Genomic DNA, 23,739 nt, shown 5'->3' with positions numbered 1-23,739 from the left:
TCTGCCCACCTGTTTCGCTTGCTCCGAGGAAACCTGCCCTTCAGAGGGAAGGCGACAACACCTGGCCCGCCCCGTCGTTTTGGATGCGAGAGCTGTGTCGGCAGTAGCGAGCGGGGACACGGTGCCGCGGCCCCAGAGCCGCAGTTGCTGGCCAGCTGTCACCCAGACGCGGCGCTTACGCTTTTCCGTGTCTCTGGGTCAGTTTGTGCTCGATTACAAAAGAGTTAAACTTCAAGCTGCGCTGCCCGGGGGCGGCGGGCGCAGTCCCGCGGGCCGGAGGCCGCTGCGCATGCGCGCCGGGCTCCCGCTGCGGCGCCTGGGCCGCCGGCCGCGCGCCCCCTGGCGGGCCGGGCCGGGCCGGGAGGGCGCCGGTTCCGTGGCGGCATGCGGGCCAGGGGGCTGTGGGCGCTGCTGGCCGCCCTGCGGGCCGGCTGGTGCCTGCTGCCGCAGGCCGGCTACCTGCACCCCGACGAATTCTTCCAGTCGCCCGAGGTGATGGCAGGTAAGGCGGCGGGCGCTGCCGGGAGGGGAGGGGCGGGGCGGCCCCGCGGCGCCCGCACGGCCGGCGGGGCGCTGGGCCCCGGCCGCGGCCCCTCTCCGGGCGGCGGCGGCGGGAGCGCTCCCCGCGGCGCGGGCGGGGGAGGGCCCCGGCCGCCCGGCCGGGAGAGGCCCCGCGGGGCGCGTTTCCCCTTGCAGTCCTGCCGCGGGGGGTCCAGCGCTGTGCCGCGCAGCGTGTAGGCACCTGTCTGCCGTATGCCGTCGCTGTGAGACACAGCCCCCGCCCTCCTCCTCCTCCTCCTCCCGGGCTGCGCGGTGCGGTTCGGGGTTTGCACAGGCCCGCTTCGTGCTCCCTTTTCGTTACAAAGCGATTCTTGCAAGCAGGGTGGGAGCGGATCCGCAGTTGCGGGTGGCGGTGTTTGCGCTGGCCACGGCAAGTGGCGCCTGTAACCGTATCACCGTAATAGAGATGGTTTTTTGTCTTTTTTTTTTCTTTTCCTTGAAGCTTTGTGAAAATTAATGGTGTACTCCTGAAACTTTCAAGGTTGACGACAGCCTCAAAAGCCTAGGGACTGCTCTGCTTCGGTGATGCCTCTTACACTAAGTTGTATCCCTAATGCTGAATTACTGAATAAAATACATTATGTATGTATGTATTTTTTTTTTCTTTCTTTCTTCCTTTATAGGAGATATTTTAAACCTACAGGTCTATTATCCTTGGGAGTTCCTTTCCAGCTCTCCTTGCAGAACAATTGTTTTCCCATTAATGACATCTGGAGTTACCTACTGGGTGATCAAGTCTTTGCAGCAGCTGGACATATGTTCAAGTTGCATCAACAGCTACACCCTTCTTGTATCACCTCGCCTTCTCTTTACAGTCTTTTCTTTCATACTCGACTATAGTGTTTACCGGTTAGCTCCTTTCTGGGAAGCGGATCCGTGGAAAGCACTGGTACTTCTTGCCGGATCTTATGTCACTCTGGTATTTTATACCAGAACATTTACCAACACGCTTGAAGGACTTCTCTTTGCTGTTCTGATGGTATTGGTTTCCTCAAGAAAGTCTGATGGCAGCTTAGTGGGGCCTACAAGCAGCCCTCTCATAGGTATTATAACAACTGCTGGGTTTTTCAACAGGCCAACCTTTCTGGCATTTGCTCTAATGCCCCTGCTTTACTGGGCAGGTTTAATTGTTGACTCTCAAAAGAGCATTAAAACCGTCATAAACCACTTTTCAAAGCTTGTCCTCTGTGCATGTTTTACTGCTATTGTTTTTGTAACAGCCGATACCTTCTATTTTACCTCCATGGGCTTAGACAACCTCTACAGCATTAAAAAGAGCAGCCTATTTGATGTAATAAGTCAATTAAATGAGAGAATGATAGTAACCCCTTTCAATTTTCTCAGCTATAATCTTAATCCTCATAATCTTGCACTGCATGGAAGTCACCCCCGAGTTACACATTTTACAGTCAATGGCATAATGCTCTTTGGGGTCTTACATATTCTGGCCATTGGTGCTGGTATTAAAACGTTGAAGGAATACATCCATCAATTAATACGGGTCAGATCATTTTGCCATGGGTCATCTGGGCTATCAGTGCATTCCGAGGGCAGTCCAACATTATTGCTGTTTTATTTTGTTCCTTTGGCATTTCTCTCCCTATTCAGTCACCAAGAACCTCGGTTTCTCATTCCTCTCATCTTGCCATTAGTCCTGTTCAGCACATCACAGAATAGAGCTGTGAAGTGGAGACACGTCATTACTATTTTCAATGTTCTTGGGGCTTTGCTGTTTGGGTGCTTACACCAAGGAGGACTGATACCGTGTTTGTGTCACTTGGAGCAACTCATGCATTCTCCAGAGTCCTCAAACCATCCAAGACACTATACTCTACTCTTTGCTCACACCTATATGCCTCCTAGGTCTCTGCTTAATATCAAGAAGAGAGACACGCATATAGAAGTCATTGATATGGCTGGGTCTGAAGAAGAAACCCTCTGCCAAACAGTAGAACAGCAAGCAAACAATTTTACCTGCAGTGACTGTCATGTTTTTGTTATAATCCCTGGTACAGTCAGAGCCACAATTACAAAATGCGGTGTCTCGTTCAAGAATGAGACTTTGATATTTCCACACTTATCAATGGAAGACCCACCACAAATACCCTTCCTATTCAGTGGAAACTGGAGAAGTCAGTTAGGACTATACATCCTCCAGGTAGACAGAGATCAGCAGCGCCTTTAGATTTCAGGAGAACAATGTTTTAGTTTTTCACTTCACTTGGGTGCTGCCCAAAGGTGCTGTGAGACCTTCCTCTTCATGGACCCACCTTCAGCACAGGTAGTGGCACTGGGAGTCCCTGAGTCTCTTCATTCCCTTTCTTCATGCTCTTACACTCACCAGTATAGCCAGTTCTGGACAGAACCTGCTTAAGATTTGAGTTATTTGGCCCCTGTGGTGTTTCATAGGAACTTCTGTGGTCTTTCTGATGAGAGAGGAGGAAATCAGAGCCCACCAAAACTGTGATTCAGCTTAGCTCTTACCACATGAGATTTATTTGTGAAAGTCATTATGATCTCTGACAGAGGGTTTGTGGATTATGTGTTTTTTCACTGAGAATAAGCATTAACTCAGCTGCTGGAGTGAGGTTACAGGACTGGACAAAAGCTGGTCTGACTCAATAAGGTTTGGGGTTTTTTTATGCTCTTAAAAATTCAGAGCCTCCTCTCAGTCATGAGACCAGACTGCAGTCACAATATAGGCACCAGCGCTGTAATATTGTCTTGGGTGGTTCCGCCTTGAAAAATCCCTAGCATTGATCTGACAGAATCTGATTTAGAACATGGAAGATGCTTCAGCCTAAGTACGTGTGCTAAATCCTAAAATCCATGCTTTGCCTGTTTAGTGTTTCTTGCCACAGTTCCGTTCTTGTGGACGTGCTACATGTGTATTATATACAGCAGCTTGAGAATGCTGCATTCTGATGGCATTAAGCCTGTCTGTTGTTTAGCTCCTGCAAACGGGGTAGTCCTTCCCTAGCGCACTCCCACTGCATGTCTCGCAGATTTCATTGCTCTGTCGTGGCTCTAACAGCGGCAATGGTGCAGAGCAGGCCCTGCAGTGAGCTGGTTCAAGGAGCTGCGCAGACAGAAAACAGGTAGCTCAGAGGGATTTGATCCTTCTTATGCATTTGACCAGATGGATCTCCGAACTGGCTTACTGCAGGGTTACAGTTATGCTGCAGGGGAGCGCATGCGGATCCGAGGGAGGAGCTGCATCCCCTGTGCCCCCCTCCCCTTTCACTAACTGCTCCCCATTAAATCGGCTTAGTGAGAATGACAGATCACATCCTGGCTCTCTATTGGAGAACAGTCTGATTTTAAAGTGGGATACAAATAACCCTGAGCTGAGATACAACCATTCAGCTGAGAATGATGTATATGCTTAATAGTGTAGCACAACTAATAAGTTTTGCTTTTGCCTGTGTGAACTTCTGGATCCGAAACATCCCAACACGGAGGGATATACTAGTTTGGCACATGCATTGTAGGTCAAGCCTCTCTCTATGAAACGAATCTGACACTTGAATTCTTTCTGCTTATAGAGGCAGTAATGCTTTTGGCAGTTCTTCATCCACACACCTTTACATCAGGTCTTACAAGCCAGGTTTTGAACAGAGACAAGAATAATACAGGTTCTTGCCAGGCTTCAAAGGGAAGCTAGGAAAAATCCCTGTGCGATGGATTTGCCTGTATCTTCCAAGCTACACGTACGATCTAGACTTTTAAGGAACACAGCTCTTGCTCTCTTGTAAAGCATTTTGTGTTGTCTCCCCTACACGTTCATCCCACATCCTTCATCCCTCATTATTGACAGGCCTGTAAATTAAAGGTGCATGTTTTGGGGGGAGGTAGGGGGAAAAGGGTGGGTGCACGTATGTTTGTACTGATGACTTACAAAGTAGTTGGAAGTAGTTACGAAAGCGTCGTGACATTAAATTTACCTTCCAAATTAATTTTGGTTTTGCTCTTTTATGTTGTGACGGTAGCCATGTGCCACAGCTGGTACTCCATGTCCTGCTTACTGTTTTCAGCTTTCTTAAACAGCTTAAGTTTTGAAAATTATTTTCATGAAACTTATGGTGTCTGGCAATCTCAGCGGGGTAGATCTTGAAACTCTTCAGTGATGTGATGGAGCACCATTCCCATGGCACGATGACTTCTCTACCGGTACACGGGTACCCTGTGATGAAGTCAGGAAGAGAACCTGGACTACAACTACTGACTCAGACTGAAAATGCACTACTTTTGTCTCACCAGCTAGACCTTTATAATTTACACCATAGATGCAGTTTTTCCATCCACGCACACCTGAGTCTTTGTTGGTGGGAGGTTTAATTTTACCAGCAATGCTGGAAACTGTATCTCAGATAATTCTTAAGGTTCTTTTCACCTGGGGTGATATAAAGAAAGGAAATCATCCTCCCCAGTTAACTAAGCATCTAGTCAGCTGGACTAAATAGTGAAACATGCTATGAAGGAAGGTTAACTACTTTAGTCTCATCTATGTTGTTAGATACAGCAACTTACATAAACCAGCCCAGTGCATCCCATATGATGGATACATCCTTTTTCTGTATTTATATTTAGGATGGCTCTATTGGTGACTTCTTTCCCCCAAACCCTTCTTGCTACCATAGACATGAGGTGTGCTTTTAGGATAGCTACTGCATCTCTTTTACCTACCTGTAAAATGGGCGATTATCCTATCCATCACCATCATCACTGACATTTAGAGCTCTTTTTGTATCAAAGTTGTATAGAGTGTAGAATATTACTGCTGTATAGACAGAAATTGTTAAAGGAACTCCAGTCAGAAACGTTGTTTTATTTCAAGTTTCTTATCGAGCACTGAAAGTGACAATTTTGACGGTGTTCTGGACGATGTTTAATGTGAGTCTGCCTGTTACCGAGTACTGTGGAAAGTGTAAACTAACTTTGAAATGAAAATCCGTCATACCAATCAGCAGCACGCTTCACGTTTTCATGCTTGACCTCAGGAACCACTCACGGCTGTAGGCTATGGAAAAGCAGCGTTCAGTCCGCAGCTGGCGGTCTGCCTTGCGCAGGCCGGGGTAACGCTGGGGTCCTCCGCGGCTGGCAGCACGCCCCTGCACCCTGCCCGGTTCAGGAGAGGCCGAGGGGGCCCGGCTGTCGGCAGGAGCCCGTCACCAAGGCCCCGGGGCCCGTTCACCCGCCGGCGCCGACGCGCTCGTCCTCCTGCGCTTGGCGCGGGGAAGCGGTCGTGGTTGGCGCGGGGAAGCGGTCGTGGTTTCCGCGGTCCTCTCCTCCTCCTCCTCCCTGGCGGGATCCTGCGCCGGCTGCGGCCCCGCAGCTGCCTCCCGCTCGGCGAGGCGGTCAGGGCGCTGCTCCGGGGCGGCCGCCTCGGCCCGGCCCGCGGCCGGGGGGCCACGGCCAGCCCCGCGCCCGGGCGCCGTCCTTGAGCTCCCTGAGGAAGGCGTCGCGCAGGCGGATCAGGCGGGGGCCCAGGCCCTGCGCCGCCTGGCGGGCTCCGAGCTGCCCGCGGGTGATGGCGGCGGCGGTGAGGCGGGCGGCGGCGCGGATGGGCCGCGACTCGGCCAGCTTCTCGATGAGGCGCGGGTCGCTGAGGAGCGCGAACAGCACCCGCCGCAGCACCATCCTGCGCCCGCGCCCGAGGGCCGAGCCGCCCCGCCCGCTCTCGCGAGAGCCGCTCCGCCGCCCCGCCCGCTCTCGCGGCCGGCGCCTGCCTCGCCATTGGCTGCCCGCCCGGCGGCGCCGGGTCGCCTGCGCGAGGGCGCTGAGGGGCGGGAAGCCGCTGAGGGGCGGGAAGCCGCTCCGGTCCGCGCCGCCATGTGCTCGGGGGGGACGCTGAGCATCCTGCGCAGCGACTCCTACGCCGACCTCAGCCAGTACCGGGACCAGCACTTCCGGGTGAGCGGGGCGCCGCTGCCGCCGCCGCCGCTGCCGCCGGGGGCGGGGGCCGGGGCCGCGCGGTCCGCCCGGGCCCGGGCCCGGGCCCGGACCCGCTTGCGGTCCCGCCGTGGGGTAACGCTGTCGTTGCGGCTCAGGGGACGCGGTACGACCAGGAGCGGCTGCTGAGGAAGAGCTGCACGCTGTACGTGGGGAACCTCTCCTTCTACACCACGGAGGAGCAGATCCACGAGCTCTTCGGCAAGAGCGGCGACATCAAGAAGGTCATCATGGGGCTGGACAAAGTGAAGAAAACCGCCTGCGGCTTCTGCTTCGTGGAGTATCCTTCCGCGGGCCCGGCCCGGCTGCCCCGCGGCCGCCGGAGCCGGGCAGGGGGAGCGGGCCCTGCGCTGGGGCGGCGGCCGGTTGGGCGGGGCGTGGGTGACCCGAAATGCGGGCTCTGGGTCGCGGGAAAATTATCCGAGGGTAAAATCGTTCGGTTGCTAACGTGCCTGTGGGAGTCCCAGCGAGAGGGGGAGGCGCTAGGCGGACGGCTGGACTCGGTGATCTTAAAGGCCTTTTCCAACCTAAACGACTTCAGGATTCTAACACACACTGCACGTCGAGTGGGGGTTGTCGGGTTGCTTTCGTTCTGAGGCTTTAAGCCGGGCACTTGTTAGATCGTTGGCCTCTGCGGTGAAAGCATATTCTCAGTGCCCAAGTAGAGAGGTGTTTCTTGTCGTACAAGCATGCGCATAGGGTTTCTGTTGGTATCTTGCGTCCCTGTCGTGTGTTGACTTCGTTACACGCAAAGATCATTCTGTTACTGGTTCCAGTGAACTCACCGAAATGGTGAAAGTTTGCGGCATAAATGGAGCATGTATGGGGCTTCTCGTTCTTTCTTTAGTAACAGAGCTTTATGCTTTTAAGGGTGAGCGTGGTTAAAGAGCTTGATCCAATATATGCATTTTTATTATGCTTGAATTCCTGCACATTGCTCCATTTCGCTAGCAGTTTTCTCAGCCCACATAGCTTCATAAAAGTGGTTGCTTTTAAAAATAACCAAGCAGGAACCCGATTCAAGCAAATACTTGGCTTTGTAGCCCGTTCGATATTGTTCTTTTTTCCATATGTTGAAAATAGAAGCCCATTTTTTTTCATTAACCCATTTCTAAGGTATTATGCAAGAGGAGATGCTGAAAATGCAATGCGATACATCAATGGAACCAGACTTGATGACAGGATCATAAGGACAGACTGGGATGCAGGATTTAAGGAGGGTAGACAGTATGGTCGTGGAAGATCAGGGGGCCAGGTAGGTTGTTGTACAGTCTAGGTTTTAAGGGACTGGTGACTTTGCCAAATTACTGCTTTTTGAATGAACACACTCAGAACAACTTCAGAAATAGCAACTTATGAATTATTGTTTAAGATGGCACTATGCGTTAGTCTGTAAGATATCTTAGCAACGATGGTGTTATCCACTAAGAATAAATAACTTTTTCATATATTTCACTGAAAGTACTTTCAGAAACTTCTTGGCTGCTTGGGGAGATAATGCTTGTAAATAACCCCAGCAAATGTAAGGCTGTCAAGAAACACAAAGGACAGCACTTAGCTTACCTAAAGTTGAGCAGGTAGCACACGCTTTTACTGCTGAAGCATGAGACTAGCCATCCTTACTCTTTGACTGTCTTGATTAAAGAGTCCCCCTGGACATTATTAAAAAGAAAGTTTATTTATGGTGTATTCTGGGCTTCTGTATGATGCACTTTGCCTTCTGTTTCGTTATTCAGCTCCTTGTGGCCACTTACATGTTGTGCTTACGGGGCTCCATCGCCCATAACGGTTACTTGGGAAGACAAACGCCATCATTCTGAATGTCCCCCCCCTTCCTTCTTCCCCCAGTTTTATATGCTGAGCATGACGTCATATGGTCTGGACTATCCCTTGGGTCAGTTGGGGTCAGCTGTCCCGGCTGTGTCCCCTCCCAACTCCTTGTGCCCCCCCAGCCTGCTCGCTGGTGGGGTGGGGTGAGAAGCAGAAAAGGCCTCGGCTCTGTGTGAGCACTGCTCAGCAATAACAAAAACATCCCTGTGTTGTCAACGCTGTTTTCAGCACAAATCCAAAACATAGCCCCACACTAGCTGCTGTGAAGAAAATTAACTCTATCCCAGCCAAAATCCGCACATGAACTCAGTTTGACTATATTCTGATGGTGTAATAGTTTTCGAGAAATTGTTTGTCTTTACTGGACTTCCCTTTTTTCCTCCTTTGTAAGGTCCGAGATGAATATCGTCAAGACTATGATGCTGGAAGAGGTGGCTATGGCAAAACTGTTCAATGCCAGTGAATAGTGAATGACTCGTCAGCCTCACAGGAGAACTAAATCTGCATTGTAAATGTCACCAGGCACAAAGTAGGTCTGTTGCACACAGATTTATGTAGCTAGAAATTCACAGAAACTACTACCCTTGTTCCTGTGATCACACAGTGTGTTCAATATCTCTTCTGTTTTAATACCAACATCCAAAGCATTGCAGAGTACATTAATACAGAGGACCTGGGAGCAAGGTTTTAAGCAATAGTATATGTGAGGCTTTGGTCTCTAAATGCTGCTGTAACTCTACTAAAAGGAACAAAGGTTTGATAGTATGGTGCTTTTTTTCACAGGCAAAACTTGATTATTCTGTCGCTGGGTTTTGTTTACATTGGTATCACAGGGTGGAGAGCAGCAATAGAGGATTGGTGTATGCTTCGGGGATGAAAGAAAGAGGCAAAGAGCCTGAAAAGGAAATGGAATTTCTAGGGAAATTTTCCAGTTTCTAGGGAAGACTTAAATTTGCACATTTTCTGGGGTTACTGGATAAGCATCCTTTTACATTCATGCTGTTCCTAGCACACCTGCACAAACAGCCACAATAAAACAAGTCAGATTGATGAGCCCAGGCATCATCAAGTGAGAAGCAAGCCTAGCAGAGAGCAGAAAACAGACCCTTGCAGTCTTCTACAAAGTATAATGTGATTACACAACATTGCATGTTTCAGAACCGTTTTGCTTTGTGGGATACAGAGAATAGCAAGTGTAAGAATTACAGTAGCAGCTATTTTCACAGCTGGAGTAGTAGTATTTTGCTCCTGTCTGGTAGCTCTCTACAGCCTTGATATTTGATGAACAATATCTTTCCTGTGCCTACAAGGACGGCATGAAGCCAAGTTGTACAGTTACCCCCAAAATGGGACGTTTGAGGAACTGTGTAATAAGAAAGTTTGTTCTCAAAATAGATTTTCTATTTGAGAAACTTGATTTCAGACAAAGGTAAAAATAAAAAAAAAAAAAGTTTTGGGAGGAGCCTTACTTTCTACTAAGGGCACGGTGAGAATGGTAAAATAACTGTAGGACCATATAGATTTATTTTTTATCCCCCCCCCCCCCCCCCCCCGGATCCTATTAATACTGCTAGTTTATATGATGGGATATTGATGTACTGCAGACATAGGAATAAAAATTATTAGTGGTGCCAAGATCTATGAAACTGAATTGCTGAAATGAAATAATTAAAAGGAACTGTTACAGAGCTTTGGATTTTTTTTTTTTTTATGGACTTCTGAGTTCTTTGGAAATGGCAATCCATAAAGTTTTGTCCAAATACCTTGTTGTCCATGACTCCTTAAAAACCTTTAAAATACCAGGTATGTAAAAGTGGATCTTCACTGACTGAAGATATTGTTGGAGATCTTGATGTGTTTCTTGTGCACAGTTAGTCACAAGTGTTACTGTAAATTGGGAATACATTGAGATAGAACAACTGCAATGAGACTTTGCTTACTTAGGAAGCAAGGTTTTGGGTTTTCTTGGCACATAGAATAAAACTAGATTTTCAGGATCACTTGGGGCTGGTCTGCAAACAAGACTTTGAACAAAGTTACCTTTTTCTATATAGTACATTTGATTATGAGTTTACAGCCTGTAATCTGCTCTAGGAAACCTCTGAAGCTTATTTTTCATTGTATCAATTTTGTATTAAAAAAATTGTGTTACCAAAACTCTTAAGTCACTTTCAAATAAAGCTGCAACATTAAAATGGATTGTTACTTTTTTTGACAGAATCAGTGAGAGAAAAGGAGCTACATTCAGACTCTTGTCCACATCATTTATTCTAGTGTCTTTGAAGATGGAGAGAGTGAATATTCCTACCCTTTGACTGGATTTTCAGTCTTGTTCAGGTCCTAACTGGATGCTGAAAGATGTTTGGTTAATGGTCTTCATTCTGGTACTTTTTGGATTACAGAACAGAAATTAATGATATTGAAGTGGACGTGAAAGTCCTTGGTGTGTAACAAGTAGTTTTCAGGGTGCACTTCCTTATAAAGATGAGGTTTAAGATTATTTTTTATTGTAAGTGCTGCAGGACAGTCATTCTCAAATGAGATGGAGGTGATGATAAGATTTGCCCTCAAAACCATCACTGTCTTTTGCTGCATATGTGCAATGTGTATGGAAAGATTTTGTTTTAAAGTAAGATTTTCTATTTTGAGAGACGTTTCAATCAAAATGGGATTTAAAAGCACATGATATATCATGTGAAGTCTTAGTATCTCAAAAGCACATATAGAGGAAATTGATTGAACATGGCTTGATTTTTTTGCCTTCCCTAATTGAAATCAGACATGGCTCTGCTTAAGCTAGTGCTTAACAAAAGTAACTGAATTAAGTCTTTAAAGCTTCACGGGGGGGGCATTCTTTAGCTTTCTTACATGCTGGTTTGTTGTAGATAGATTCTCTTGGAAGTATAGGATCTCCTGTGATTTTTTGACATGCCAGTTCATTATGATCATATACACTTCCATAGAACTTTATAACTATAAAAGTTCTATGAAATACTTGTTCATCATAATTAGGTACTTGTATGGAATTGTATCCGTAAAGAAATACAGCAGCTAAGAATATGAGTGGAATCTTAGATACGCCTTGATGGAAGAGAGGGCTGTTGCAAATTAAGGCAGTGAGGGCTTCAGTCTTTCCCTCAGACTCTCGAGCAGGCTCATGGTGGGTTGATTTACATGCCTCTCTTTGGCACCAATACCTGCAAATAGCATGTGTATTCACAGCATTTCGGTCTTTGTATTACAGTGTAAAATCCATAGAGTGTAAATTGGAGCATTAAGGGCCTTCATTTTCAGTGCCTGACAAAATAAACCCTGTTACCAATGTGCCCTTGCAGGCTAGTTTTGAGGTGGTCTTTATATTAGTCAGGTTACTTGCTACCCAGCAGCAAAGTTCCTGCTCAGGTTGGTGCTAGTGCAACCACCATTGGTGTTAATGTAATAGTTCTTTCTACAGAGGCGATTCTGAAAGATAAAATGATTGAAGTATTTAAGCTAATATCCAGCACTTCATCTTCCACATCTTGTCAGATTAGGCTTCTTGTGAAGGTAAAAATGAAGAACTCTACTAAAATCAACGTGGTTTGTACAAAGGCTTTCATCTATAGAGTCAAAGGCAATACTAGTCAAAGGAAAGCAGTCCACAGGGACTGAACATCTAATAAACTTGTCTATTTTTGTTTCTAAAGCACAAATTGTACCTTGTGCTACAGCATATAAACAAAGAAGAATTAGGGTGGGTGTTTTTCCTTGCAGTCTCTGGGATTTCTGCTTCTAGCTGAGTATATTTAGTACTTTCAGGTAAGTGTAGGGCCTGATATAACCACAGGTGAAATACCAAAAAGTTGGTGAAGTCTGCAGAGAGAAGCGTCCTGGGCTTCAAAACGTCTATCATGTTTGGAAGTAATGGCCTCATTTATTAGTTGTCTCCTTTCATATGTTTTCTGCCTGTTCTTATTTAAATAAGCTTTTGCACAAGGGATTGGATATACTCAGAGCTGCTCTGTAGTAATGGACACAATTCCTCTACTCTCCCTTTTGAGATAACTAGATGGTATAAATGTTTCTCATGGCTTGGGGGGGGGAGGCCTCCGTGCTCTTGTCTGGCTAAGACCAGTGTTGACTCCCAGCTTGCGACTGGCAGGTGTTATCTCCATGACCGCTTCATCTCTTTTTCTGTCCCATGTAGACAGAGGAAGGTTATTCAAGGTTGGCTGTGTTTGTATCCTAAGGTTTCAGTAATGGTGCAAACTGAAAATAGGACTTGCTTCTTTCTTGAAAATGTGCTGTTTCCAGACTGGATGAGAAGCCATAGTAAAGGAAAGGGACAGTTTCTTTTTGGGGGGGTCATCTACTCAATTTTTAAGAATTTATGATTTGTATGCTGAGGTAAAAGGCTTCTAGCATAAAGCTCCTTCGAGGCTCATTTTCAGACCTTAAACTGATTGAACTATGGAAATTAAGAAAGCTTACTTCTTTCTTCCACCTCCAGACATAGCCATCAGCACTGCACAAGGAGACACCACAGAAGTTTAAGTTACGCAAATTGGTCATGATCTTGCATGTTCCAGAGCCTTGTACAGCCCATAAGGGGTATGTACACACAAAGTTAGGACTGTGCACTTCAGGCGATTGAAGTTCCCAGTATAGTGTCCTATTATAGACATAACTAGTCATGATCTATTCTAGAAAACAGAATTTAGGAGAAAAATTCATCACAAAAGGGAGAAAAATAGATGACAAAAGTCTTTCACTATCACCTACATATATAATTTACTCTAAGCGTGGTCCAGAGAGGTCTTCTACAGGTCCTACTTTCTTAATGCTTCACAGTTACATTTTATTTTCTATAACACATTGTAGATCAGGATTGAGCAGTCTTCTATGTTCCATTCTAATTTCTGGGCAAATGATCTAGGCCTGGAGAATCCATAAAAAAATATAGTATTTGTGTGTTAAGACTGTATAACCTCACCCAGTGGCTGCACCACAAAGGTAGAAAGGGTATATTACATCCCTGTCAGTTGAAGACAGAGTTACATGAAGAAGAAAGTTTGCTGACCGTCAGAAACTGCTTTCCGAGAGCAGGAGAAATCCATTCTTGTGTCAGGGTTCCACGGTTCATGAAGATTAACTTCCTGCCACTTTGCTTCCTAGCCTGCTTTTAAAGACAAAGATGTGCTTTACTTCAGTGAGGTAATATTCTCTAAGATTATTTGAGCTTCCACCTGAAGGTTACTTGAGTGTCTATTAGGGTTACTTGCAGGAAAAAAAAGAAAAAAAAAAAGATAAATAGGATAAATAGGTAGCCAAACTCTTCTTTGCAACACTTACTAGTTAGTATGTTTAGATCTGACACAAATAATCTTTCCTTTTAGCAGAGCCATGAAATTTGAGTTTTAAACACTTGAGGAGCAGCACGAGTAAAATGCCAGATGGCTCCCTCTAGTGACTACAAAATTAGTATGCTTTTATATTCGGACAGCGAAGATGGTTGCTGAAAGCTGTTTTGTGCAGCATGCTGCATGTTGTATTGTCTCAAGATTTTGCTTTGGTTTGTGTTGTAAAAATGGACAAAAAAATGAATTTTCATCTGTAGACCATTTTTCAGAGTGCAGGCAATTAAAGATCAGGATTTGTGGGTTTGTAGCCTATCGCTGTTTCTCTGTTTAGCAACAGCTTAGTTGTCTTTTATACTGGATACTGTGATATGCGATATGCTGTGTCTGTGGTGACTTCTTTCCTTGCCCCCAGCAACCTCTTCAGATTTTGCCAAAAGCACACCTGTGATATTGAAGGAGGGCTTGACCCTTAGATGCCCAATCCATGCTTCACAACCTCCCATTAATTATATTTTGTGTAACTGTGTCAGCAAATCCCCTTGTGCCAAAAGTCTGTGTTCCAATCTCTAGCAGGGTATGAAATAAAGTTCTGTATTACACACAAAGTCAATATGTGCAGCTTGACAAGGCATTAGGCAGGGTCTTAAATGTCTAATTTGTTTCTGTGAACTTACAGTAGTCCTTCAGGCACTTTGCAGACTTTAACGTGTATTGCTTCAGAGTATCTCTGTGGGAAAGTGCCCTTTTTTATCTTACAAATTTTTGATCTGAGGCATAAGGGGGCTTATGCTGTGTGTGACAAGCCTGTGGTGGATGAGGAGTTGAGCTTCTCGGTTTCCTCAATCCTAGCTCTGACAAGACTGTCTTTCCTAACTGTGCTAATGTATTTCATGACACAGTAACATGTGAGTGTAAGGAACACACACAAGTGCACTTCTCACACATGGTTTGGAAAGATGAGCAGTGCTTGCAGGATATAGATCAGATCTTTCAAATCACTTTTACAAAATAATCATAAGTATCTTAAGAACAAAGTAGGGATCTAGTGGAGTGAATCCTCTCCATGCAGGACTGATGTTATTTGCTTCACATTAATACCTTCCAAAGCAGTTGCAGGCATCTTTGCTTAAGTATTCCACTAATCTGATGGTACTGCTGTACCATTTTACAACTAGGGAGCAGTTGAGTAAAGACTATGTTTAAAACTTTCTTCTTTCATTTGCTTCCCAGGAGCACCTTCACCTGGATTTCCAGAGCATGCTTCTCAGTGGGAACAGGACTGCATGGAATGGCTTTTCACATGAATCCCTCTGCAGAATGGAGGGTCTCGGTTGTTCATTGTACCTTTGTGCTGTGGCTAAATTTGGTAGAAGCAGTAATCTAAGAGTGCATGACCTGAATGAAATGTAGATTTCCACCCCCCCCCCCCTTCACATCTGAAGGTCAAATATGATTTATTCCTGGTGTAGGATTTTATTGCTTTGAAGGTGCTACAGCAGACATTTGCTTTTGAAAACCCTTTCTTGACTGTTCAGGAAGAACAGCAGTTCTGGCTGAATGTTCTTCCCAGAAACTTTCTCTTCGTTCTCCAGTGCTCATCTCTGACTACACAAAACCTGCTTGTATTTCGTTCTGTTATCCTCCAACAAAGTCTAGACAACCCAGTTGCTTCTGCCCTGACAGGAGAATCTACTACTGTTCCAGAAGCTGTATGAGAGGCTGGCTGAGTCAGGATTTCAGACACCAAGTCGCATAGAGAGAAACTGAAATATCTTCCATCAAAAAAATAGTGTGAATTAAGCATTACTCAGTTAATGACTGGGAAAACATCTTTCTTGAGTGCCTTGAGAACAAGTACTTTTTGAAAATAAGACTATATCTTAAGTAATTTTGTTCGTTTTAATTTTATTTAATTAGAGCTACCTCTGATTTCCTTTTCAAGTTGGGCCATTTATTGATTCCTCTGGGACTGATGTTTTTCAATTAGGACAATATTGAACCACAATTTGTGTTATTTCAGGTATAATTAAAAGATTTTTTTTCTCAGAACACAATTTGAAAACAAATGGGAAATAAAATTTGCTATTTTGATACTTCTCCGGTTGCATGCAACATAAATATCAGCATAAATTAGCCTAATTGAGACAGCTTGTAATTAAGTTTCTGGACAATGAAGCTTTTCCCTTCTGTACCAATCTCTCCCTGCAAGCCACAATTTGAAAAGGAGATTCTGATTTTCTAGTTAGAATAGGTAAGAATATATTATTAGTAATACATACTTGTCTTTAGATCTGTAGCTTACATGCAGTTTAAATTGCTTCAAACTGAACTTGTTTCGGTTTTCTGACTTTATTTTGTTACTTTAAAATAACGGTCTTATTATTTTATGCTTTGTGTCTTTAAATATTTTTATGGGGAATTTTTCTGACTTAAAGTGTTACTAGTCTGTTTGGCTTAATTTGATTATAAATTGGTGCTTTTTGTTGTAAGTTTGGTTTTCGGTAATATCACTGTTTTGCAACATCTTAAATTACTTTTTGTGAAAACAAAACCCCTGTCAGCTTGTCACGCTGCCACAAGATGTCATGAGAAGCCGTGTCTCACCTCAAGATGAGTGTGCTCTGCAAGTCCTCGCAATTGAGCAGTTGTTCTGGAACAATGTGTTCTGAAAGCATCTCATTTCACCATACAGCTAATGCAGTGTCTCAATTTCTTGAAGAAACTCTTTCATAGTAGGATTCTGCTTGAAACAAAAGTGACTAGTGACTGATTAAACTATCTTCTAACATACCCTGAAGCAGCAGAGGTAGAAGTGCCTTAAGGTTGCTGAGATGTGGCATGCCTTGTAACACTAAGCACTGTAGAACTGAAAGGTTCTGTATGTAGTAACCACAGTTGTGCATGCTGGCAAAGGACTGATTTGTGGTTTGTTTTTTGTAGGTTTTTTTTTTCCCCTCTGAATTTACTCCAGTAAGAGGAGGAATGTGTTTCCAGGAACTGGAAAGGACTTTTTCCCCTTAAATCCAGGAATGTCCCAAGGTCTCTGCACTTCTTCTGCTTTTCAATTCCCAGCTGAATTCCCTCTTTGAAATCTCCATATTAGCTTGAAAAAGCCTTCAAGCAGCAGCCTTGCAATGTTCTATCCTGCACAACTCTAAGGAGAAGGTGTTTGGCATTGTCTAAGCTTGCCAGAGGGAAACTCAGCAGAGAATTTGTAAGTTGCTCAGATCTCACACACACACACACCCCTTGAGTCATAGTGGACTTTTTGATGAATTGTTTTATAGAGTGCAGTCCTGTCAGAAACTTAATTTTATCTCCCGTTGAGTTCAGTGAGATCTGTGTGCATAGTGCTAAAGTACTGAATGTGCTTTAATGAACTTTATCTAACTTATTTCTCCATAAACTAAACATGTGACATGCTAACATGCCAGGAGAATTCTTGAAAGGTCATGTGGGAGCAGTATTGACTCCTGAGTTGTATCTCCAACTGAGTCAGGGAAGCTGAGCAAAACAGCATCACAAAACGTAACCACAGCTTTTTGGTAGGAGAGATTCAAAACCCCTCGGGGTAGTTGTCCAAAATCAGTCACAGGACAGTGTTTTTCTCAGAATCCAAGGCCATGAGAACCAACAAATATTACTTGGTCTACAGATTTTGACAGAGAACGACCTTGCTTCAGAAGAACACAGAAAACTGGCAGGATATGAAAAGTGAGGGAAGATTCCAGCTGATTTGTACTAATCCAGTAATTCGGATTCTAGACACAAAATGGTTACCAAGGCAAAGGTAAGAAAACATTAAAAGAGGCCCAGTAGCCTGAATAAATACATGGTGTCCATCAACAGTCCCTGGATACGGTGTTCATTCTGTGTTTGATCATGTTTTTTCCCCCAAAGATATTTAATTGAACTAAAACTGGCATGAGACTGAATTTGTTATGATTGATTCATTCCCTATTAGAAAACAAAATCACTTTGATGTACGTGAACAAGCGGTGCTGTTTCTCATTGTGCTCTGTGAATTGTCTTCCCGGTTGAGTACTTCACAGGCTGGAGTACTCCATGAGCAGTGCACGCCTCAGCAGGCACAACACATTCGTTGTTGTCAATATGGAGATGAATAGAACTGAGAACTAAATAATTTTAACCTCTTTCTAGGTAAGAATGAGCCAGGGCTGCAACTTCAGACAAATCTTAAGGTAATTAACTATTCCCAGGCCCTGAGCTGTCCTGAGAGGAGAGAAATCATATCATACAAAGCTGATGCTTGAAGTACCAAAGCTTTAAGGTGCTCAGGATTGTGATGGACTTTCAGACTGTAGAGTTTGATGGGCAGCACTGGAGAGAGCGTGTTTTCACTGGATATTTGCAGAAGGACATGTCTATCCCACCCATTGAAGGATGATCGGTGTCATATCTGGTAAAGGCTTCAGAGCATACAGACGGCCATACTGGGACTGCCTTCTGTGTAGAGGGTCAGGGTGCTTTTCCCTGCATGTGTGGCACTGTAACAAAGATTTTCCTTTTTTAATGGTTATGGCAGACGCTTACTTTGTTCAGGAAGAGAGTTTCATTACAGCTGTTAAGTCTAGCACAATTTACTATGTTTTATGGGTATACAGATACAACCGCACAGAATTTAGTCTGGGTTGAAGTTAATGTGAAGGTACTGGAATCTTTATTTCAGTTTTTGATATTTTAGGTTTTTATAAATTTGAAGTGGATATTTTAGTGCACATAAAATGTAGAATTGCCTCTCAATAATTACTTTTTCACTGCTAGCCAGACGTTTATGCTGAAGTTCTCTCTTAGCTGCATATCATTACAATCCTAGGAAATTAGCTTCTTCATGATTTCCAAAATACACAGGTACCTGAACAAAGTCCATTGTAAGTGTAGTGTAGTAGGGCTTTTAAAATGCAAGTTTTAATTTCTTTTATTTTTTAAGTTCTGAGGTGTAATGGATTTTCTAGTTGAGAAAGTGTATAATACAAATTCATTTTGTGTTAAGAGCCTTTTAAAATAATTCATTATTTCTAAGCATTTTTTATTGCTGAATGTGTTGTTGCCACAACTGCTGTCAGTGACAGTATAACTTACAGTAGAGATGTGAGAGACTGAAACTGCGAAGTGGTGACAAAAGCTAGAAATAAAGCGTCATTTTCTATTCAGCCTTCCTTTTAAATGGAGGCAAGATATTCCACATTTATAAGGATTATATTGTTGCTTTTCAGAAGTGATTCAAAGATACATGTTGAAAGAGGGAAAGTATAAAACATTGTTGTGTCATTAGGAATTCTAGTTCCATTCGAATAGGAAATGTTCTATTTATGATCCTTAAAGAAAGCCTTCAGGTCATGAACAGCATTTCCATTTGTGGAGAAAAATGTAAGAATAGTTTTCTGAAAGTCTGTATAAAATGTACATTCCCTTTTGAACCCTTTATTCATTCAATTTCTGGGCACATTTAAAAAATCATTGAAGAATTAATAGAAGCTATGTGAAAAATAACATAAAAAACCCTCAGTGAAATTCCAGTGTTTTTCGCAGTATTCACAGTTTAGTTTTTGAGTGAAATAACTGTTGATTTCAATAGGCCTGAACTCGTTGAATATACCACAAGGAGGACCTGCTTTTCCTTTCATTTACTTCAGGGTGGTTGAAGACTGAATTCACAGACCTTGGTGGCATTACTGTGCATAGACCTAGGAAGAGAATGGGTGAACAGAGTATCCACTGTCGTAGGCGAGGGATATTTTTTTAAGATAAAAGGATCTCAGTTTCTGGATTTGAATGTACTATAAACCTGGACATTAGAATATTTCTGCTAAGTCTGCTGAACACTTGAACTCCTAAACCTTTATGTATGTGAGGTTATTATTTATGCATGCACATCCTACGAACAGGAACATGAAAATATCAGTGAAAAGCAGGCTTTTTGCACCTACTACTGCATTTACAGTTTCATAATCTGAGAATGTTGCACCTTGGCAACGATGGAAAAGGGACCACACTGATGAGTGACGATGATGCAACATACATGTCAACAATGATGTCACAGCATATTTGTCTTTTGAGTTCTGTTTGTAATTTTTAAAATTTACTAGCATCTCTTGATTTTTGTAGCAGGCTGATTAGATTATGGACTAACTCTGGTAGGGACAGAGGCGCTCTGAGCTCTGGACATGAACTAGTTGATCGTTGTGACACTGAGTTGTATGTACTCTGTGGCCTCACTCTCTCGTGTCAGCAGCAGCACAGGGATCTGCAGGGATGACAGCCATTACTCCTGAACTGTGTTCCTTTTTTCTTCATTACAGTCTTTATGCTGGTTCTTATGGCCTAATGTATCAATGATGTGTTAAAGAGAAATATGAATATTTGGGGTTTTGCCATGAAGCCAGGAAATTGGGAGTTGATTTTATATTAAAGCAATGTGATTCATATTTTCTTTGAAGAGCTCCAGAGCTAGGCATCTTAGGTCTTCTGTTAAATGCAGGAAGAAAACACTTCAGTGTTTTCCAAGAAACTGGGTTGCTTTGTTTAAAAAGATTTGAAGAAAAAGTTTTAGATGTTTTGCAGTATTTCCCTATTTCATGGCTAAGCTGTACATATCCATTTATTGATAGCAAATCCCCTGTTTTCTGTGGTTCCAAAGTTTACTGCAAGTAGCCTAGCATCCTTCCTGTAAAGGACAGGGATGCAATCTCATTCTCAAAAGCGGCATTTGGCTGTTTCCTCTCCTCTTGTGGTAAAAGACTGGGTGCAGCTGTAATGCAGCTGTTCTGAGTGCAGTGGGGAGCACAGAGGCAACCTGCTTCAATGCACAGCCCACATCTGTCCTTGGAAAAATTCAAAGTGACAGGAAGCATGCTGAGGCCATATGTCAGCAAAGCGGAGTTCAGAACACGCTGCATTGTAAGCATAGGTTTAATTTCTAGCACAGTTTTTGAGGCAGTTGAGTCTGGATCATTAAGAACAAAAGCTTCCTTCTCTGAATTGCCACTATGTGTCAGCAGCTGCTTGAGAACTTTCAGCAAACTTGGAAATATCTTCCCCAGAAGCACGTGTTCAACTGTGCTGTTCACACAACTGTCAGGACTTACTGTACTTCATTCATTTTTGCATGTGAGTTACCTGCTTTATATGTTAAAGAATCAAGTATTTCTAAGTGCTTTGTTGGGCCTTTGCAGCTGTGACCTGTACTGAAGGGACATTTCCTCTGTGAGTGGTCCGGTATCTCCAGTATCACTCCTGTGAGACCTGGCACGTGGACAGTACATTGTCTTTAGAACACTTCATCAGTTCTTAATCCCTTTTGAGTTTTGGAACACTGAAATGAATTGTCTGTTTGAATGTATTTAGCTAAACAACAGCTTAATAAGAGAAAGATGGCAGCTTTTTGATGTGATTCTTAACCAAGAAAACAGAATGCTCCTTTTCCATTTGTCTGATTAAAGGAGCAGTATAAATCAAATAGGAAAAGCTGGAATTGTTCATCTCAGTCCTTGGTTGACCTGCATCAGGCAGAGAATAATTTCACAGGATCACAGAACAGTTGAGGTTGGATGGGACCACTCAAGACCATCCAGTTCAACCCCCTGCTCAAAGCAGGATCACCTAAGGCAGGTTGCCCAGGGCCGTGTCCAGTCAAGTTTCGAACATCTCCAAGGATGGAGACTCTACAACATCCCTGGGCCACCTGTTCCAGTGTATGGGCACCCGCACAATAAAAAAGTCTTTTCTTGCGTTCACGTGGAGTTTTCGTGTGCTTTAATTTGTGCTCATTACCTCTTGACCTGTCACTGAGCACCACTGAGAAGAGCCTGGCTCTCTCTTCTTTACACCCTCACATCAGGTATTTTTATATAGATAGAGAAGATCCCCCTGAGCCTTCACTGCTCCAGGGTGAACAGTCCCAGCTCTCTCAGCCTCTCCTTGTATGATGGATGCTCCAGACCCTCAATCATCTTTATGGCCCTTCGTTAAACTCGCTCCAGTGTGTCCCTGTCTCTTGTACCGGGAAGCCCAGCACTGGACCCAGCACTCCAGATTTGGCCTCACCAGGGCTGAGTGGAGGGGAAGGATCACATCACTTGTTCCGCTGGCACCACTCTGCCTAAAGCAGCCCAGGACACTGCCGGCCTTCCTTGCTGTGAGTGCACGTTGCTGGTGTTTCTTTGATAGTCTTCCATTCTTGACAAAATGTGCGGGTATGTCAGAGCTGCAGAGTTACTCCCCTGTTTTTTTCATGGCTTTTTTTTTTCATAAACATGATGACAGTTAAAAATATTCTTATATGCTACAAAATTGCTGTATAGGCTTATAGTGTTCACAGAAATGATTCAGCTTAAACTGCAATTAAAGAAAAATCAAACCCACAAGATTGTTTGAGAGGTGGATTCTATTTATATTTTAACATTGGTAAAATATTTACTGTTCCTTTACAGATCGATTTGGGTTTAGAAAGCAAGAAAAAGATTCAGTTTGGAGAACGCTGGAGATTTTTCTTTAGAATTGTTGAAAAAAAACACCTTTTACAAATGTCAAAATGTACCTCCATCATCCATATAAGATGTTTTTATTTCTTTTCTTTTGTCTCTCCTGGTTCTCTGTAAGATCTATTTCATAACTGAGGAATTGGTTCCAAATAACTGTGATGGCATCTTTGAAAATATATTATCAATCAGTTTTGCATGTGGATTTTCTGTTTTTTTGAAAGCAATGCTGAAATTTGAAGCATTGTGACTTGTTGCTGAACCTTTGCTTCCTCTCCGTGTTTTCTTTCAGTGTCTCTGCCCTAACAGCTTACCTGCTAGCAGAATGTCCTTTCCTGCTTAAATTTCTCCCATATATTTTTTGTCGTATGTTCCAAGCTGCATGGATGATATATCACGTTTAATTGCTCTTCTTCTCTGCGTCTGTAATTTGTCCAGATGTGCTAGTGAGTGCCTTCCATGGAGAAGGCACAGAAAACTGCATATCACTGCCTTGCTGTGATTTGACTTTGTGAATGTCAGAGCTACTAAATGTGTGCCATATTCTGCCTTGGAGTCACAGTTTTAAGTTAACTGGGATAACCCTAACACTGTTGGAGCTGCTGGGTGCTGTGACCTACCCCTCAACTGTATTTATAACTGTGTGTTTTGTTGCCTGCAGTCCTATAAAGAGCCTTCCTAGTAATGAACGATGCTGAGTATCAACAATTCACCTTGCAGTTGGTGTAGGGTCTGTGATATCTTCCCAAATAATACAGTTATAGTCAGGATAGTCCCTGGGTGGTTGTTAATACTTAGTTAAAATTAGCCAAAATATTTTATATTCTGAGTTATTTATTTTCCTGCCCTTTGTGACATGTTTGGCTCTGGCTGGTATGTTCTGCTTGCATCCTGTGCTATTTTTAATAATGTTGACTATCCTTCCCCCCACTTCTGTTGCAAAACAGAATGACATGTCTTTTTTCTGGTATGTGCTACTTTCACACATGGGTTCAGTTTCTCCAGTGATCAAAAACAGATGGATCAGTTGTGTGTGAGGACTAGTTTAATTTGAGTGCTGCTGGGCTAATTGGAGTGGGCTAGTGGATGTGTTCCTTTCTTTTTCTTATACATGCAAATGAAAGTGTCATTTTAAATTGGACATTGTCTTTCTGTTTCACTCCACAGAGAAGAGGCAAAAAAGGAGAACACATAGTTTTTGGCAGGTCTGAATTTGGTGATTTTCTTGGGAGAACCATTTTCTCTGTAAGATGCATTTCATGCTGGTTTGAGTGCATCAGCTAGGGACCTGCCAGAAATGGTGCTAATTCCAGGAGCATCAACGGACAGCAGAAGTCTTTGTTCAGAGCTTCCAGCAATGGCAGGGAGATCAGCCAGGTTCTGTGTTGACTTAAGGTTTTTCCCCATCTTTCTGCAGAGTGTGTCCCATATTAGCCAAGCTCTAAACAGCATTAATAAATGCCAAACACATTTTCTGCAGCTGCCCGAGAAAGCTGCCCGGAATGTCTATTTATCACTCTCACTCACTCTGACCCAATCAGACCCACATTACCTGT

The 23,739-nt window shown here is 43.8% G+C and overlaps 3 protein-coding genes across 7 annotated transcripts in view; 2 read left to right on the top strand and 1 right to left on the bottom strand.

Annotated features, from left to right (window-relative positions):
* The first annotated feature begins 22 nt into the window (after window positions 1-22).
* On the top strand, window positions 23-5,530 carry PIGZ (phosphatidylinositol glycan anchor biosynthesis class Z). Of its 3 annotated transcripts, XM_052803535.1 has the most exons (3): window positions 23-502; window positions 1,185-1,604; window positions 4,596-5,530. In XM_052803535.1, the coding sequence occupies exons 1-3, from the start codon at window positions 385-387 to the stop codon at window positions 4,673-4,675; spliced, it is 618 nt and encodes a 205-aa protein (XP_052659495.1). In that variant the 5' UTR covers window positions 23-384; the 3' UTR covers window positions 4,676-5,530. The 3 variants fall into 3 exon arrangements, with proteins under 3 accessions (XP_052659495.1, XP_052659493.1, XP_052659494.1); XM_052803533.1 differs by having other exon boundaries at window positions 1,185-5,530; XM_052803534.1 differs by having other exon boundaries at window positions 395-502; window positions 1,205-5,530.
* A 286-nt stretch (window positions 5,531-5,816) lies between these two features.
* Window positions 5,817-6,265, bottom strand: NCBP2AS2 (NCBP2 antisense 2 (head to head)). Its single transcript, XM_052803537.1, has one exon. The coding sequence runs from the start codon at window positions 6,199-6,201 to the stop codon at window positions 5,920-5,922; it is 282 nt and encodes a 93-aa protein (XP_052659497.1). The 5' UTR covers window positions 6,202-6,265; the 3' UTR covers window positions 5,817-5,919.
* A 79-nt stretch (window positions 6,266-6,344) lies between these two features.
* NCBP2 (nuclear cap binding protein subunit 2) overlaps window positions 6,345-23,739 on the top strand; it is a 28,579-nt gene continuing 11,184 nt past the window's right edge. The window contains exons 1-5 of one of the 3 annotated variants that reach the window (XR_008237489.1): window positions 6,359-6,474; window positions 6,612-6,793; window positions 7,630-7,768; window positions 8,735-8,872; window positions 14,913-15,775. Coding sequence is in view for 1 of the 3 variants with exons in the window: in XM_052803536.1 (XP_052659496.1) it covers window positions 6,394-6,474; window positions 6,612-6,793; window positions 7,630-7,768; window positions 8,735-8,806 (474 nt within the window). In the remaining 2 variants the exon portion in view is untranslated. Of the gene's footprint in view, window positions 6,475-6,611; window positions 6,794-7,629; window positions 7,769-8,734; window positions 10,539-14,912; window positions 15,776-23,739 lie in introns of those variants that run through there. The other 2 variants (XM_052803536.1, XR_008237490.1) reach the window with 2 other exon arrangements.

The sequence above is a fragment of the Harpia harpyja genome, chromosome 12, assembly GCF_026419915.1.
Source record: "Harpia harpyja isolate bHarHar1 chromosome 12, bHarHar1 primary haplotype, whole genome shotgun sequence".
NCBI lineage: Eukaryota > Metazoa > Chordata > Aves > Accipitriformes > Accipitridae > Harpia > Harpia harpyja.
Note: the sequence above shows the minus strand (reverse complement) of the source record. Positions and strands in the feature narration are given on the sequence as shown.